This window comes from Lagenorhynchus albirostris, chromosome 8 (assembly GCF_949774975.1).
Source record: "Lagenorhynchus albirostris chromosome 8, mLagAlb1.1, whole genome shotgun sequence".
NCBI lineage: Eukaryota > Metazoa > Chordata > Mammalia > Artiodactyla > Delphinidae > Lagenorhynchus > Lagenorhynchus albirostris.
Genome location: NC_083102.1, coordinates 13,481,887 through 13,499,094, shown reverse-complemented (window position 1 = coordinate 13,499,094; position 17,208 = coordinate 13,481,887). Strand labels below are relative to the sequence as shown.

The following is a 17,208-nucleotide window of genomic DNA, read 5'->3' as shown; positions in this document are numbered from 1 at the left end:
TTCGAAATACATCCATGCTAATTTCTAGCCAGCATCTCCATTATAAAACCCATTTGCAAATGATGAGTTTTCCCTGAATCTATAAAAAGGTGAGCCTCACTGCCTCAAACATTTGCAGCTGTGCCAGGAGAGGCCGCAGCGTCAACAGGATACAAACAGCAATACTGCTCCTTGCATTCACTGAAAGGAGCTCACAGTTCTCCTAGGAAGAAAGAGATAGGCTGTTCTGGCCACAGGTTTCTCTTTGCCTATAATAGTAAGACGTTCTGAGTAGAAGAGCAGCTTCTCACCAATTTCTTCGGGTGATACCAAGAGTCCAAAGAAGATGATGATCCCACCAGCAAACTGCACAGCCGCCGTCACCAGAAAGGCATACTGGAGGGGGAAGGGAAAGGTGTTCCTGACGCATCTGAGATGCTCATTAAAGGCACATTCATTAGAGGCACACGGGGGGAGGACAGGGCGACTGGAAAGGAAATGAGCGCTGAGCGCCTAGCCTGTGCCAGGCACTGAGCTAAGTGTTTTACTTGTGTTTTCTCACAAGTTTTTCCCAGTGACTCTATGGGACTCAGAGAGGATAATTGAGGTCCACGGGACACTGAGTGGTACTATTACGATCATGAAATCAGAACTAGCTCCAAAAGTAATAATCCTTACACTACTCGGCCTCCTACAAAAGACAGTATCTGCCCTCAAAGATATTTTCCAGTTGAGAGGATTAAACAGTACACAAAATAATAGTATAAGGCAGCATGTAGCTGATAAATGAGAAGGCCCAGTCCTAATAGGAAACAAACAGAGGAACTGAATTCAGAAGAAGGAAACAGCTAAAGAGGTTGAAGGAGGGAGACAATGCTTTAGGGAGCAGCTGAAAATCATAGCAACTGACCACCTTTCCTGGCACGGCTGAGGCAAAGGCACCAGGTGGGAGGGAGATGGAAAGCCTTCTGCATGGTGGGAGCTGAGGGCTTCTGCTGGGGGTAACAGGGAAGAACACTGACTTGGAAAGGTGCTATCCAGATGAAAGACTCAAGAGCCAGGCTGCATCGCTGAATATTATTTAAGAGTGGAGCCTGATGCAGAGAGACAGGTGACAAAATTAGTTTTGCCAGAAGTCAAATCTGGGAGCAGCACGTAGGGCGAACTGAAATTCCCATCTGAGCCAATTAGTACAATCCAGGTGTGAAGCTAAGAAACCTGGGAAAAGGTGAATGTGAACACAGGAAGGACTTCCCACTGGCCCTAACTAGACCAGAATTCTTCAGGGACCAAACACTTGGTGAGCAGCTTAAAAATGTATCTGCTGCTTTTCAAAAGAGCAATTTACTTTTCAAAAGAGCAATTTACTTTTAATTATTAGGGTTTTGAACAGGCAATAGGTTGACAATGATTCAAGTAACAAAAAGTAGAAGATGTATAGTTAAACCCTCCCTCCCATCCCTTCTCCCAGCCATTCAATTCTCATTTTTCCACATATAAGCACTGTTATTTCATTTTTACTTTGCAGAGATTGTTTTGGAAACATACAAGCCAATACAATAGATACTCTTTAATTCTTCCTCCATTTCACACAAATGGCAGCATTCAACACACACGGTTATGCACCCTTGCTTTCTTCACTTAACACACCATTGAGCTGTTTCCCTGTCAGGACATTAGGGCTGCATAATTCTATTTCACAGCTGCACAGCATTCCACTGAATAGGAGTTCCTTAGTGTAACTATTTCCCTTTTGGTTGACATGTTACCAATCTTTTGCTATTACAAATAATGTTGAAGTAAATAACCTTGTAGATGTATCTCTCTGTACATGCTGAAGTATATTCACCAATGGGATTAATTCACAGATGTGGAACTGCTTGGTGAGAGCCATTATAATTTTGATAGACCATACTGACCCCAAGAGGGGTTATTTACTCTCCCATCTGCAATGCCTGTTTTGTCACATCCTCATAAACATGTTACCAAGCTTTGGGGTTTTTACCAATATAATAAGTATACAGTGTCGTTTCTTTTCTTTTTTTTTTTACAGTGTAGTTTTAATTTGCATTTCTCTGCCGACTACACCTAAACTCCATAAGGGTAGAGATTTTTGTCTCTTGGTCAGGGCTCTATTCTTTACTGCCTTGGGGCACTTAGAGGAGCTTAAAAATATTTACTGAATGAAGGAATAAATTCTGAGTGAAGTGGAATACCCTGCCGTATGTTTACAAGCCATTTCTATTTCCTTTTCATGAACTACAGAGTCAAATCCTTTACCTTTCTTTCTGTGTGTTGGTCTTTTTCTTATCAATTTGTGGGCATTCTTTATATATTAAGGAAATTAGCTCTTTATCTGTAACATGAGTTGCAAATACTTTTCCCCAACCGATATGTCTTTAGATTTGGTTGTTTTTCCATGACTAATTTTTTAACGTGTTTGAATTTACCAAGAGTTTGTCCACTCTTAATACAAACCTTGCCCCACCCAGACATAGCTCTAGGTCATTTTAAATGGTCACAGGATTATTTCCTAAAATAGAAAATATATTTATATACTCAAGAAAAAGCTAGAAAGAAACACCTACCTCATAACCATACTGCAGAACGGAAGAAGCTAGACATGCTCCCAAAATATTGCCCACTGAGGCACAGGCACTCCAGAGACCAAAAACAACTCCTCGTCTATGATGGGAACAGTGTAAAACAGAAGACAATAGAATCAGAAGGGATTTTATGTGCAGTTCAAATACAAAATGGCCAAAATAGTGCAGGTTCGCATTACAAAGAATCAATATTTTACTTTAACGTTTTTTTAAAGTACACCCAAATGGCAAAACATCAGGTAGGTCTCTTCTAACTCTAAGATTTTATTATAAGTTCAATTTGGGGCTCACTGAAAAACACCATTAAGAGAATTTAAAAAGACAAGCCACAAATTGGGAGAAACTATTTGGATATCATTTATCTGACAGAAGACTTGTCACTGGAATATAAAGAACTCTCAAAACTCAATAAGGTGAAAAATAGACAATGCAATAAAATGTTAAAGAGTATAAATCTACAATAATCTCAAATACAAAGTTTCTGAAAAAGGGGCAAAAGATTTTAATAAATACTTCACACACAAAAAAAATAAGATGCGGAATTCCCTGGTGGCACAGTGGTTAAGAATCCGCCTGCCAATGCAGGGGACACGGTTTGAGCCCTGGTCCGGGAAGATCCTACATGCCATGGAGCAACTAAGCCCGTGCGCCACAACTACTGAGCCAGCGCTCTAGAGCCCACAAGCCACAACTACTGAGCCCACGTGCCACAACTACTGAAGCCTGCGTGCCTAGAGCCCATGCTCCGCTACAAGAGAAGCCACGGCAATTAGAAGCCCGTGCACTGCAACGAAGAGTAGTCCCGCTCACCACAACTAGAAAAAGCCTGAGTGCAGCAACAAAGACCCAATGCAGCCATAAAATAAATTAAATAAATAAATAAATTTATATTAAAAAAAAAAAGAATCCACCTGCCAATGCAGGGGATACGGGTTCAATCCCTGGTCCAGGAAGATCCCACATGCCACGGAGCAACTAAGCCCGTGTGCCACAACTGCCTGTGCTCTAGAGCCCGCAAGCCACAACTACTGAGCCCGTGCGCCCTAGCGCCCATGTGCCGCAACTACTGAGCCTGTGTGCTGCAACAAGTGATGCCCACGCGCGTAAAGTCCATGCTCCGCAACAAGAGAAGCCACTGCAATGAGAAGTCCATGAACCGCAACCAAGAATAGCCCCCGCTCACTGCAACTAGAGAAAGCCTGCGCGCAACGAAGACCCAACACAGCCAAAAAATTAAAAAAATTAAAAATAAATAAGATGCAAATAAGCACATGAAAAGATGCTCAACATCATCAGACATTAGGGAAATGCAAATTAAAACCACAAGGAGGTATCACTACACACCTACTAGAATAGCTAAAATCAAAACACACTGAGCATACCAAGTGTTGACAAGGATGTATAGCACCTAGAATCCTTATACTCTGCTGGTGGGAACGTAAAATGGTTCAACCACTTTAGAAGAAATTGCCAGTTTCTTAAAAAGATAAACACACCCCTATCATATGATCCAGCCATCCTACTCCAAGGTATGTATCCAAGGGAAGTGAAAGCATATGTCCATACAAGGATTCATCAACAAATATTCACAGTAGCTTTACTAGTAAAAGCCGAAAACTAAAAGCCTGAATGTTCACCAATAGGTGAACAGATAAATTGTGATATAATGGATGACTCCTCAGCTATAAAAAGGAATGCAGACATGAATTAACCTCAACGTTACTGTGCCGAGTGGAAGAACACAGTCAAGAAGACATACTGCGTGATTCCATTTATATAAAATTTTAGAAAATTCAGATTAAAGTGACAGAAAGCAAATCAGTGGTTGACTGGAGACGGCAGTGGGAGGGAGGAATTACCAAGGGGCATGAGGAAACTTTGGGAGTGATGGATATGTCATGATCTTAATTGTGATGATACTTCTACAGGTGCATGCATGCCAAAACTCATCCAACTGTACCCTTTGAACATGTGCAGCATATTGTATACCTCAATAAGGCCATCAAAAAAAAAAATGGATACGTGGATGAAGAGTCTATGGAAGGGAAACTAGCTATTACAACAGTCCTGGAGAAAAACAACTAGCTCTGGACATAGGCAATGGCAGTAGGGCTGCTGAAAAAAGAAAAAGACAAAAAAAAAAAAAGCAGTTAAGAAAAATTAATTTTTTTAACGTTTAAATTTGTGTATTAGGACTTCCCTGGTAGTGTAGTGGTTAAGAACCCACCTGCCAATGCAGGGGACACGGGTTTGAGACCTGGTCCGGGAAGATCCCACATGTCACAGAGCAACTAAGCCCGTGCACCACAACTACTGAGCCTGCGCTCTAGAGCCCGCAAGCCACAACTGTTGAGCCCATGTGCCACAACTACTGAAGCCCGCACACCTAGAGCCCATGCTCCGCAACGAGAAGCCACCGCAATGAGAAGCCAGCGCACCACAACGAAGAGTAGCCCCCCGCTCGCCACAACTAGAGAAAGCCTGCGCGCAGCAACAAAGACCCAACACAGCCAAAAAATAAATCAATAAATAAATTTATTTTTTAAAAAATGTATGTGTTACATTTTTAAAACTAATATTAAAAAATAAATTTGTGGGCTTCCCTGGTGGCGCAGTGGTTGAGAGTCCGCCTGCCGATGCAGGGGACACGAGTTCGTGCCCCGGTCCGAGAAGATCCCACATGCCGCGGAGCGGCTGGGCCCGTGAGCCATGGTCACTAAGCCTGCGCGTCCAGAGCCTCTGCTCCGCAACGGGAGAGGCCACAACAGTGAGAGGCCCGTGTACCGCAAAACAAACAAACAAACAACAACAAAAAAAAAATTTGTATTTTATTCTACTTAATACATATGAATAACACACGGTGTTAGGTCTAGGTTCTTCAGCTCTTTCAACGTTTTTATAACCTCACTGAGACAGAAGGAATCTTAGAAATGAACAGGCAGACAACATTTAACAGTGAAAAATAAAGTCTTTTCAGAAGTCCCAGCTCTGCCACTTCCAGCTGGGTGATCTCCAGCAAGTCCCAGCCCAGGCTCAGGGCTCTCATCTGGAAAGCGCTGTGCTCCTCAAAGGAATGAGTGCAGTGACAGAGTTGACAGTTTGGGCCTGCAAGGGTGTACCTACTAGTACTACCTGCCTCAATGTGTTTTAAAAAACTATGACCCCAACAACGGGAGGAGGGACACGATTCAGCCAAGGTAATAGCTTTCCAAGGCAACGTCCTCAGTGGATCACAAACCTACCAAGAGCGTCCTAGAGGGTCTGAATAACACTGGCTGACCAAAGACATGATTTCAGAAGAAACTGGCTGAAAACAACTGTGACTTTAAGTTATCATAGTTTTATTGGTACTTCATGGTTTATTGTTACATTTCACAGGAAGAGTCACTGTGTGTCAGGCAATGCATCATTGATTTCAATTACTAGTGTTATTTGCTTAAAAACAAGCTGTCTTACTTTCGAAAGTAAACTGTAATGGCTTTCTTGAATTTGTGACTGAGCCAGAGAAATAATCAAGGTCAGCCTACCCAGTCACTGCCACCTACCACCAAGTGTCACCCAATTTATAAAAGTTCAGATAAGGATTATCTCAAAATTATACAAGTCAAAGTGATTATCCTTGAAGTGACAGGATTTCAGGTGGTTTTACCTTTACTTCTCTATGTTCATTTATATTATCTAGTTTGGTTACAATAATCAAGTAACCTTTGTATAATTTTCAAAAATCACGCTTGGAAAGAAGTTATGTTAAAAATCTTAATAAAAATAAATAGCAGACAGCATCTCCTACTCCAAAAGAAAACTAAAGTATCCCAGGGGAATGAGTACCTCCGAAAATCAATTCTGTTAAACCAGTGACACTAGAGTTGGAAAGAACTGGAAATCACTAGCACACTGAACATAATCAGAGCATTCTCATTAAGCGGTGCTGATTCTAACCACAAGGCATTTTACAGGTGAACTTTCACAACAATACAGAGATCATTAGCCAGCAAGCACCTCTACTCCTACTATGAGACTGGGGAAGCTGGAAAACCGAGAGGAGTTGGTCAAAGCATGCACTGATCACCGCGGCGGGTGGATAATGCCTGCTGTGCACACTGGTCCTTACGTAAAAGAGTAAACAAACAAAAAACATAGAGCCATCGATGAAATAAATGTGCATCTCACAACACATAAATATTTATCCAGGACAAATGATAGAAATCCAGGGGCTTCCCTGGTGGTGCAGTGGTTGAGAGTCCGCCTGCCGATGCAGGGGACACGGGTTCGTGCCCCGGTCTGGGAAGATCCCACATGCCGCGGAGCGGCTGGGCCCGTGAGCCATGGTCGCTGAGCCTGCGCATCCGGAGCCTGTGCTCCGCAACGGGAGAGGCCACAACAGTGAGAGGCCTGCGTACCCCCCCCAAAAAAAATGACATATACATGTTAAAACATTTAAAAAAAAAATGATAGAAATCCAAATTAACAGTATTCCTAAAGGCAGAGTGTCATAAACAATGATAAACAACAAAGGCAGAGTGCCACAAACAACAATAAACAACAAAGCCAGGTCTTTGGGTAGCTCAATTTATTTCCTATCCTGTAAATTAAGTATGGTTCTTCTTGAGTGGCAGTAGGTGCCCATCCTCAAGCCATGGCCCCTGCCACACACACACAAACTCACATACAACTGATAAGTACTTAAAGGTTTATGGAAAAAATGGCCAACTTAACTAAGCCCCAAAGTTTGGCATTCTTCATCTGCATTTTCCTTTTTTTTTTTTTAAAGGGAACTTTATTTTTTGTTATTTATTTATTTATTTTTGGCTGCATTGGGCCTTCATTGCTGCGTGCAGGCTTTCTTTTGTTGTGGCGAGCGGGGACTACTCTTTGATGCAGCACGCAGGCTTCTCGTTGCGGTGGCTTCTCTTGTTGTGGAGCATGGGCTCTAGAGTGCGCGTGCTTCAGTAGTTGTGACTCGCAGGCTCAGTAGTTGTGGCGCACAGGCTTAGTTGCTCCACGGCATGTGGGATCTTCCTGGACCAGGGCTCGAACCTGCGTCACCTGCACTGGCAGGTGAATTCTTAACCACTGCGCCACCAGGGAAGCCCCATCTGCATCTTCTTGAAGCCTTTGCTCTGTGACCTTAGGGCAAGCCCTATGGATAACTTCTGGCCTCAGTTTCCTTATCTTTAAGAAGGTTAAACTAGATCACTGAGTCTCAAAAAAAGGGAAAGCAAAACCCACAGGAAGATACATGATGAAATGGCACGTGAGATTTGTTATTATGGTGTGTTATTTATGTTCTCTAAAGGGAAGATTTAAAAAAAAAAAATTTGAGACATACGGCCTTAGCCACACTCAATATCTGACCATGGCCAGGAGACTGCTGTGAATGAGTCCCACAGGCTAGACCATATCTAGGGTCCACATTATTTCCAATGTACTTTGACATGAAACCTCCTCTCCCGGCTGCTCTAAACTTTCTAAAATAGAGGGAAGACGTGGGTGGTGTCGAAGGGATCAAGTGCATTGACTCTGACAAGTCTTGAACAATCCCATATTAAAACTACTTAAGTAGAGAAATGAAAGGAGGAGGAAGTGGCATACCCAGCTTTCCCAAACCAGTTGCCCATAACAGCAACGACGCAGGGCCAACCAGTGGACTGCAGCAGGCCATTCACGATCCACAGGCTACAGTATAGTCCCTTGTTGTAGAAATGCAGCCATTCTGTGAGAGTGCCAAAGACAAACACCTTAGAGAAGAAGAAAGAAAAAGACACATGTAACATCCTTGTGGACACCCCGACTAAAGACCCTATGTGAAAGATACAGTCAATGTCTGGGGCCTGAGAGACGTGTGGCCAACTCTTCAGATGCTCCCGCCCAGAGCAGCGCTGAGTGAGACCACTGCCAAACCACCCCCACCAGAGAGGCAGAGATGGCAAAGAGCGTAAAACACAGCGAGGACCATCCTTCCAACTTGCATCTTCAACTCTAAAAGGTTAAGTCCCGATTGTTGGACCTCTTTTTACATTATTTCCCTTTCCTCTTGTTTATGGAAGACAGCTCTGGGGACTACCTGACTTCACATGTTTAAATATCGTTAGAACAGCCCAGGCACATCACACGGACCAGAAAGCACCAGCTATTATTAACACCGTGCCTAATAAGTGCATTGGCGTAACTTGTGATTGGCTCAATCATTTGGTGGCATTCATCAAAGGACTGCTTTTTTCCAGGCATTCTGCTCGGCGTGGGCATTTTATTTGTAGTCAGTCTCCTTCGGGAATATTTGGCATGGGTTTCAAACTGGTATGTCTAATACTGTATGATTCCAGTTATATGACATTCTGGAATGAGCAAAGCTATAACGACAGAAAAACAGTCAGTACCTGCCAGAGGCTGGGGGCAGAAGGAAGGGTGGCAGTTACACAACTATACTCACTTGTCAAAATTCAGGAGTATACACTAAAAAGGGTGAGTTTATTGAGTTTATGTACATACTTCAATTTTTCAAAAAACATAAAAAAACAAACAAGAAAGTATGTATACAGGTTTAAAAATAGTATGTATATATGTGTGGGTGAGCAGCTTGTGAATAAAGTGCTTCAATCTCTGAAATAGAAAAAGAAGTTTTTCCCCATACACAAATGGCAGACGTTGAAAAACAATAATAGAGTCTAACTAAACTCCACGCTTTCATTCAATCAACAAAAATTTATCACCAGATGCTTGTAAGCAAATAAAGATGAATCAAATATGGATCTTGCCCTCTATAGCACTTAATACACTAGCCACTGTTCCAAATGCCCCACACATAGTAACACACAGAACCCTCACTGCAACCCCAGGTGGAGGTATTCAAAAGGGGAGGCTAAAGCACACAGAAACCGTAGCTGGAAACTCCCGGGGAAGGACTAAAACCCAGGCGGTGCAGGTCTGGGGAAGTCTGTGGTCTTAATCACCCCACTGCAGGCTCCTAGGGAAAGCAAGACCGACACAGAAACAAGCAGGCTGAGCAGCAGACAAGAGAAGTGCCTTCAAAGAAATCCAGGCACGGGAGCTCAGGACAGGGAAGGATGACTTCCGGAAGTGGGGCTTGTAAAGTAAGGCATAATGAAACAAGAGTCATTTGGCCAATGACTTGAAGGAGACGCTGAGTTATACTATCAAGAGCTGAACAGAGAGCATTCAAGGCAGGAAGAACAGCAGGAACGATAGCCGTGAGGTAGAAGGGAGCAGGATATGTTAGGGCCACAAAAGGTATTGATAGTTTGATGTGGGAGTGCACAGAGGTGAAGCACAGGACAGACATGACTGTAGAGGCGGGCTGGGACCAGGTTCTCGGGGGCACTGGATGCCAGGCAAGTTATGCTTTGATTTTGCTGGTGACTGAGAATCAAGCAAGGGGCATGACTGAAGTCATACTTTAAGGACATACCTAAGCGAAAAGGCACAGAAGGGATTAGAACACTGAAGATTAATTTTTCTATTCTACTCTATATACAGAAGTGGGGGACTGCTTGGATTGTAAAATACCTGGCTGAGACAACAGTAATAGTAATAAGAATAACACCTTTCAACTTACCACTAATGCAGAGGAGCACATGCCAAAAGACAGAACCCATCGCAAATTAAGCCGATCCCCAACGATACCACTGATGAAAAGGCCCTAAAAATAAAGCATTTTATTTTATAGCTCTGGATAACAACACAGCCTGGAAAAAGTGAAATGCATTCCAAAGCAAACAAGGCGAGGCAAACAAAACACAAAAATTAAATCTCATTCTCGTGCCTAGCCTAGCCGTCTAAATCACTTTCACTAACATTTCAGGAAATGACAATTGTTTCTGCACGCTATACTGTAAATACTTCATGCACCAAGACAGTACAATTCAGTGCAAATTTCCATTCTATTTGATCCCCTAACTGCCTAAGAGACTGAAAAGAAAAGAAAAAAAAAAAACAAAGAATAATTCTAATAAAACAAGCACACAAATATATTTCCTCTTCTAGAACAGATGAACTCCTAAAAATCAGTTACCTGCTTTCCCAAAGGGATTCCTCTTAGCCACTTGCGTTCTGAATTAAGATGTTACGTGTCCTGCAGAACAGAAGCTTTGGGGGCACATGCACTGCTTGCTTAATCTGATTCTTGGGTTTCATGACATCACGAGGCAAGGAGAGCACGGAGGCAGAGACAATAATCAGTTGAAGAGAGGCACAAATGTTCTGCCTTCTGCTCTCCTCCCACTGAGTGGCAGGAATTAAAATGCCGAGATCATGGCAGCAAGGCAGCCAAAAAGCTAAGGGCAACACACTTTAGGTTTCTTCCACAAATATGTAAAATGAATAAATGTCTTGACTAAATACCTAAATTCAGATACAAGTTTCTCATAAATTGACTACATTATAAATATAATATAGCTGTATAAATATATCTATATTAGAGAAAATTTAGATGATAAATGGCATAATAAATGTTTCTCCCTCATTATTGTCAAGCTTTCACTACATCAAAAGAGGTACCCGCAAACGTTAGAGAAGAGTCTATGTTCTATAGCTCCAATTCACATGGTCTTATACTATACATAGTGGGGGGGGGCGGTGGTGAAGAAAATCTCTCAATTATGTTTCAGATTAGGCAACCGATTTATTCTGTATTGCTCCAAAGGTCCACACAATACCTGGCAGTTACAGAAGGAAATGCAGCTCAATATAAAGAGCTATGATCATTGGTTTTTCATGGCATTTATCTTTTATCTCCTAAACCTATTTAATCCTATAGACAACTATTATCATCATAATTCTGTATCATCATAACTCTGTAGGTAAGGAAACTAAGTATCAAAAAAAAGGTTAAATTCCATTTTGATACGAAGCTTATCACAGCTAGTTGGTGGTGGTGAGCTAGTGGTTCCATGAGACGACACAGCCTCTTCTAAGGCTGAAGGAGAAGCATCACTGGGAATGCTCCAGCCAAAGCCAAGCGATCCTATATTGGGATTTTGTACAGAAAAGGCTGGCCTGATCATCAGAAAATCTACAAACAACAAATGCTGGAGAGGGTGTGGAGAAAAGGGAACCTTCTTGCACTGTTGGCAGGAATGTAAATTCCCGCAGCCACTATGGAGAACAGTATGGAGGTTCCTTAAAAAAATAAAAATAGGGCTTTCCTGCTGGCGCAGTGGTTGAAGAGTGCGCCTGCCGATGCAGGGGACACGGGTTCGTGCCCCGGTCCAGGAAGATCCCACATGCCGCGGAGCGGCTGGGCCCGTGAGCCATGGCTGCTAGGCCTGCGCGTCCAGAGCCTGTGCTCCGCAACGGGAGAGGCCACATCAGTGAGAGGCCCGGGTACCGCAAAAAAAAAAAAAATAGAACTACCATACGACCCAGCAATCCCACTACTGGGCATGTACCCAGAGAAAACTGTAATTCAAAAAGACACATGCACCCCAATGTTCATTACAGCTCTATTTATAATAGCCAGGTCATGGAAGCAACCTAAATGTCCACTGACAGACAAATGGATAAAGAAGATGTGGTGCATATATACAATGAAATATTACTCAGCCATAAAAAGGAACGAAATTGGGTCGTTTGTAGAGACATGGATGGACCTAGAGACTGTCATACAGAGTGAAGTAAGTTAGAAAGAGAAAAATAAACATTGTATATTAACGCATATATGTGGAATCTAGAAAAATGGTATGGATGAACTGGTCTGCAAGGCAGAAACAGAGACACAGATGTAGAGAACAAACGTATGGACACCAAGGGGGGAAAGCAGGTGGAGAGGGGTGGGATGAACTGGGAGACTAGGATTGACATGTATACACTAATATGTATAAAATAGATAACTAATAAGAACCTGCTGTATAGCACAGGGAACTCCACTTCACTGTACAGTAGAAACTAACACAACATTGTAAAACAACTATACCCCAATTAAAAAAAATAAAAAGGCTGGCCTGACAAGCTAGGCTAAATGATCCAAGATCTGCTCCAACTATGTCTGTAAGTTTCCTCTTCAAAGATAAGATATGCTAGTAACCGCCCAAATAAACATTTGGAGATTACTTTGGGACTTTCACCCAGCATTTCACATCACCTGCACATTTATACCTAAAAGGCTTTTTTATAACTGGACACTTTTTTTTTTTTTGCGGTACGCGGGCCTCTCACTGTTGTGGCCTCTCCTGTTGCGGAGCACAGGCCCCGGACGCGCAGGCCCAGCGGCCATGGCTCACGGGCCCAGCCGCTCCGCGGCATGTGGGATCCTCCCAGACTGGGGCACGAACCCAGGTCCCCTCCATCGGCAGGCGGACTCTCAACCACTGCGCCACCAGGGAAGCCCTATAACTGGACACATTTTAAAGATAAACAGTAAGATGCTGGGGAGAAAAGGTCAGACTGCTCCCCCAGGGGCACAGCTCCAGCTATGGCCACCACCGCTTTAATTCAGCAGCCACCACAGACACTCCCTAAGGCCAGACAGAGACTCTGGCTGCCCGATCCCAGGATACTCCCTCAGCCAGAGCTGCCCCCGGCTGTCCCAGTTCTGCTCCCAGGACGATGCCACCCTCTCGCGGTTCTCCTGCTCCCTCTCAGCCTCCCTGGCCCACCCCTCATCTTCCCCACCTCGAAATACTGGAAACGCCCCAGCCCCGGCTCAGTCTTCCTACCTCCTCCTTGTCCTTATCAACTCTCCTGACCATTTTCATCCAGTCTCATAATTTAAAAAATCATCTGCAGGACTTCCCTGGTGGTCCAGTGGTTAAGACTCCACACTCCCAATGCAGGGGGTCCGGGTTCAATCCCTGGTCAGGGAACTAGATCCCGCATGCATGCTGCAACTAAGAGTTCGCATGCCACAACTAAGGAGCCTGCAAGCTGCAACTTAAGAGCCCTCCTGCCGCAACTAAGAAGCCCACGTGCTGCAAGTAAGGAGCCAGTGAGCCACAACTAAGACCCAGCACGACCAAATAAATAAATTTTAAAAAATAAAAATAAAAAATCATCTATATGTGAAGGGCTCTGAAATCTCCACCTACACTCAGGCCTCTGCTCTTCACGAGGTCCTCCCCGGCCGTCCTACATACACGACAAACCCCCTCCTGCCCCCCCACCTGGGCCTGGCTCTTTGCCACAGCACTTACCACCTTCGAATACACTCAGTCATTTACTTATTTACAGCATTTTGTTATCATTTGTCTCCCTTAGCTCCCACTCAAGAAGAGAAGCTTAAAAAAGAATATAAGCTTTATGAAGGAAGGGATTTCTCCTGTGATGCTCACTGATGAATTCCCCATCGACTAGAAAAGTACCTGGCACATGCTCGGCACATGCTAGGTGCTCAAAAAATATGTGTCGAATGGAGGAATAGAGGAATGGGAAGGACACAAAATATAAACTCTCCTCAGTCAGCAAATTCAAAATCCCTTGCCAACTTCATAAGGTTTGGAGTAATTTTACATTTTTCCTCAATGTAAAAGCCTAGAGTTCTGAGACTTACCACAGCATAGGAGAAGAGGAAGATGGTGTCAAGTGTTCCGAGGAAAAGAGTGGCTTCCTCTGCACTGGGAAACAAATGGTTGCTGCTCCAGATCTGCAGTCACACAAGAACCAGTCAGTCCCGCTGGTCCAAAGCACCTACACACACAACTACCACCCACCCCCGCATCACCAGGTGGTGATACTGAAAAGAGCAAATCAGCATTCTGTACATAAGGAAACACATGCAAAAAAGGTCCACAAGGCCAAAATCATTTGCATAACACTAAAATGTTATTTGCTTTTTCCCTTTAACTTTTCCATTGATGGTGCAAAAGCAGTGGTGGGTAAAACTCCTGTGCCTTAGCACAGATCAAGGCGGTTACACAACTGCACTATTATATATATATATATATTTTTTTAATTAATTAATTTATTTATTTAGTTTTGGCTGTGTTGGGTCTTCGTTTCTGTGCGAGGGCTTTCTCCAGTTGCGGCGAGCAGGGGCCACTCTTCATCGCGTGCGCGGGCCTCTCACTATAGTGGCCTCTCCGTGCGGAGCACAAGCTCCAGACGCGCAGGCTCAGTAGTTGTGGCTCACAGGCCCAGTTGCTCCACGGCATGTGGGATCCTCCCACACCAGGGCTTGAACCCGTGCCCCCTGCATCAGCAGGCAGACCCCCAACCACTGCACCACCAGGGAAGCCCCACAACTGTACTATTAATCACTGTATTCTTTAATGTCGCGCAGTTTAAAAAAAAAACAAAGGCAATTTCACTTAAGAATGTCCTTGGCACATGCTAGACGTTCAATAAATATTTGTCGAGCAGTAAAAATTATTGATTTTATTAAATCTGGCCCCTGAGTACATTTTTTTAAATATTTCGTGTGATGAAGCAGAAAATATGCATACAGCACTTATGCACACCAAAGTATGATGGCTATCTTGAGAAAACTGTCTGAGCTGCAAGCTGGAATGTCCTTTTTACTTCAAAGAGTGACTGACAAACAAACCCTAGTTATTCAGATTTGGGTATTTGGCAGATACTTCCTCAGAAAAGAATGAAATGAGCCTGTCACTTCAGGATCCATTCAAAGTACAAGACAGACAAATGGATCTTAATGCAAGTGTATAAAAAAGTTAATGAATACAGTTTCAGATTCCACATTGTAACTAACCTTTAAGAAATTGCCTCTTGTCAAATTCTCATGTAGTATCAAAGACAAATATCCACAATTAACAAAAAAGGCTATTAAAATACTTCTCCCCTTCCTACTATGTATCTGTGAAAGCCAAATTCTCTTCATATACTTTAAAGGATCAAGCTGCAAGCGACTGAATTCAGAAGCAGACATGAAAACCCGCTGTCTTCTATTGAGCCAGACATGAAGAGATTTGCAAAAATGTAAATCAATGCCACTCTCCTTATTAAGTGATTTTTTTCCATTTTGAAAAAGTCATTTTTCACTAAATGTTATTTATGTTAACGTGTTATAGGTTATTTAGTTCATTTATAAATAATTTAAAACCAATGTAGTTTTCTTCAATGTCTTGGTTTTAATTTCTAAAACAGTAAGTCTCCATAAATACAAACCCATAGCTCTTTGGGGTCTCCAGACCAAAAAGTTGTTATACTAAATGATTTCTGAGATGGGTTATTATAGAAAATTTGACTTTGGAATATTAGAAAGAAAAATCACAATCGGCAACTTAAAATACACTCTACCTTTTAACAGAAAGTAAAATCCCCAAATTGTAAGAGAATATATAAAGTGTGATCCTAAAGCATTGTGACTCACTTCCATGAGGCTTAACGCCAACAGTCTTGTTACTTTCCCTCACACACTGCTTTCATGAGCGATAAGAAAGCAGCCCACATGGCTGAGACCCATCAGTATTTCAGTGTGCCAACTTGGGGCCCGAAATATCTCCAATTAGAGTCATTTTGCCACCTTCCTCTCTAACCACAATCTTTGATCCCTGATGCCGTCCAGGCTCAACAGGACCCAGAATGAAGCCCTGGGGGGCACACACCAGTGTGAGGAGAATGAAGCCCTGGGGGGCACACACCAGTGTGAGGAGCTCGCATTCAAGCAGCTGCTCCAAGTTTCAGGGGTTTTTTCTTTTTTCTTCTTCTCTTACTAGAAGCCACCAAAATCTCCCTGCAGGTGTGGCTGACACAAAAACTGACAGGTTTCAAACAGCTTTTTTCTGTTTAAAATTCAGCTGAAATACACTTCCGACTGCCTACTTAACAAGTGTAAACAAACCCCAAAACTAAAAAAAAAAAAAAAAAGCAGGACTAACAAAAAGATTCAGAAAATAGGATAAAAGAGAAAAGGCTAGTGAAGAAAGTTAACATCGATAATACAGCTATACGAACAGGAGAGACTGTCTTGAGGAAAACTGTGTGAGTCACAAGCTGAAAAGTCATTTTTACTCGTAAGAGTGACCGACAGACAAACTCTAGTTATTCAGATTTGGGTATCTGGCAGATATTTCCTCAAAAGAGAATGAAATGAACCTGAAGGTCATCAACAAAGTGACTTTAAGGTGCTCAAATCTCACCCACTGGCCTGCACATACGCACAATTGCCATGTGAAAGGACCGGGCCCGTAGGTGTGGAGGCCTTTCTTGTGTTGTCAGGGGAGGGCCTGCATTAAGCTACGACAACCGCTACACATTGGGGCACTTCCAGGAAACACAAAAGGTCACAGTGTGGGTTTCCTAAGTGAGAATGTTTATCACTTAACTATAGCTATGCACGGGGGGGGGGTGGGGAAACTGACACGAAAGCGCTTCCTGAAGCGGCGCTCGGAGGAAGCTGAAGCTGACTTGTGTTCAGGGGTCAGGTATCTGTTGCTGTGAGAATCTGAGTAAGAGCAGCTGTGGCCGAGGTTGAGCTGGAATGTTGAGGGCACCTTGAATCCTGCTTTCCTCTCCTGGAGAGAAGTTTAGACTCTCTTACACTATTCCCTACACCCTGGAAGGACTGTGCTCTCTGGAGAGTTATGACTTTTTAACTTAATGGAACAAATTTTTGTTCACAATTTTCAATCAAGTTGTCCTCAAATCTTAGATTCGACCATTTCCTCTTCGTTATCTATAAACAGAGATTTTATATCATGATCTCTTACTATGT

General features: G+C 43.0%; 1 protein-coding gene across 4 annotated transcripts in view; it reads right to left on the bottom strand.

The window, feature by feature from the left end:
- The window catches only part of SLC37A3 (solute carrier family 37 member 3), a 45,297-nt gene that overhangs the window by 13,448 nt on the left and 14,641 nt on the right, over window positions 1-17,208 (bottom strand). For 3 of the 4 annotated variants that reach the window (XM_060156555.1, XM_060156557.1, XM_060156556.1), the window contains exons 4-8: window positions 14,086-14,178; window positions 10,159-10,242; window positions 8,178-8,323; window positions 2,568-2,664; window positions 291-375 (exon numbers count right to left, since the gene is read on the bottom strand). In XM_060156555.1, the coding sequence (XP_060012538.1) occupies window positions 291-375; window positions 2,568-2,664; window positions 8,178-8,323; window positions 10,159-10,242; window positions 14,086-14,178 (505 nt within the window). The remainder of the gene's footprint in view (window positions 1-290; window positions 376-2,567; window positions 2,665-8,177; window positions 8,324-10,158; window positions 10,243-14,085; window positions 14,179-17,208) is intronic. The other variant, XM_060156559.1, reaches the window with a different exon arrangement.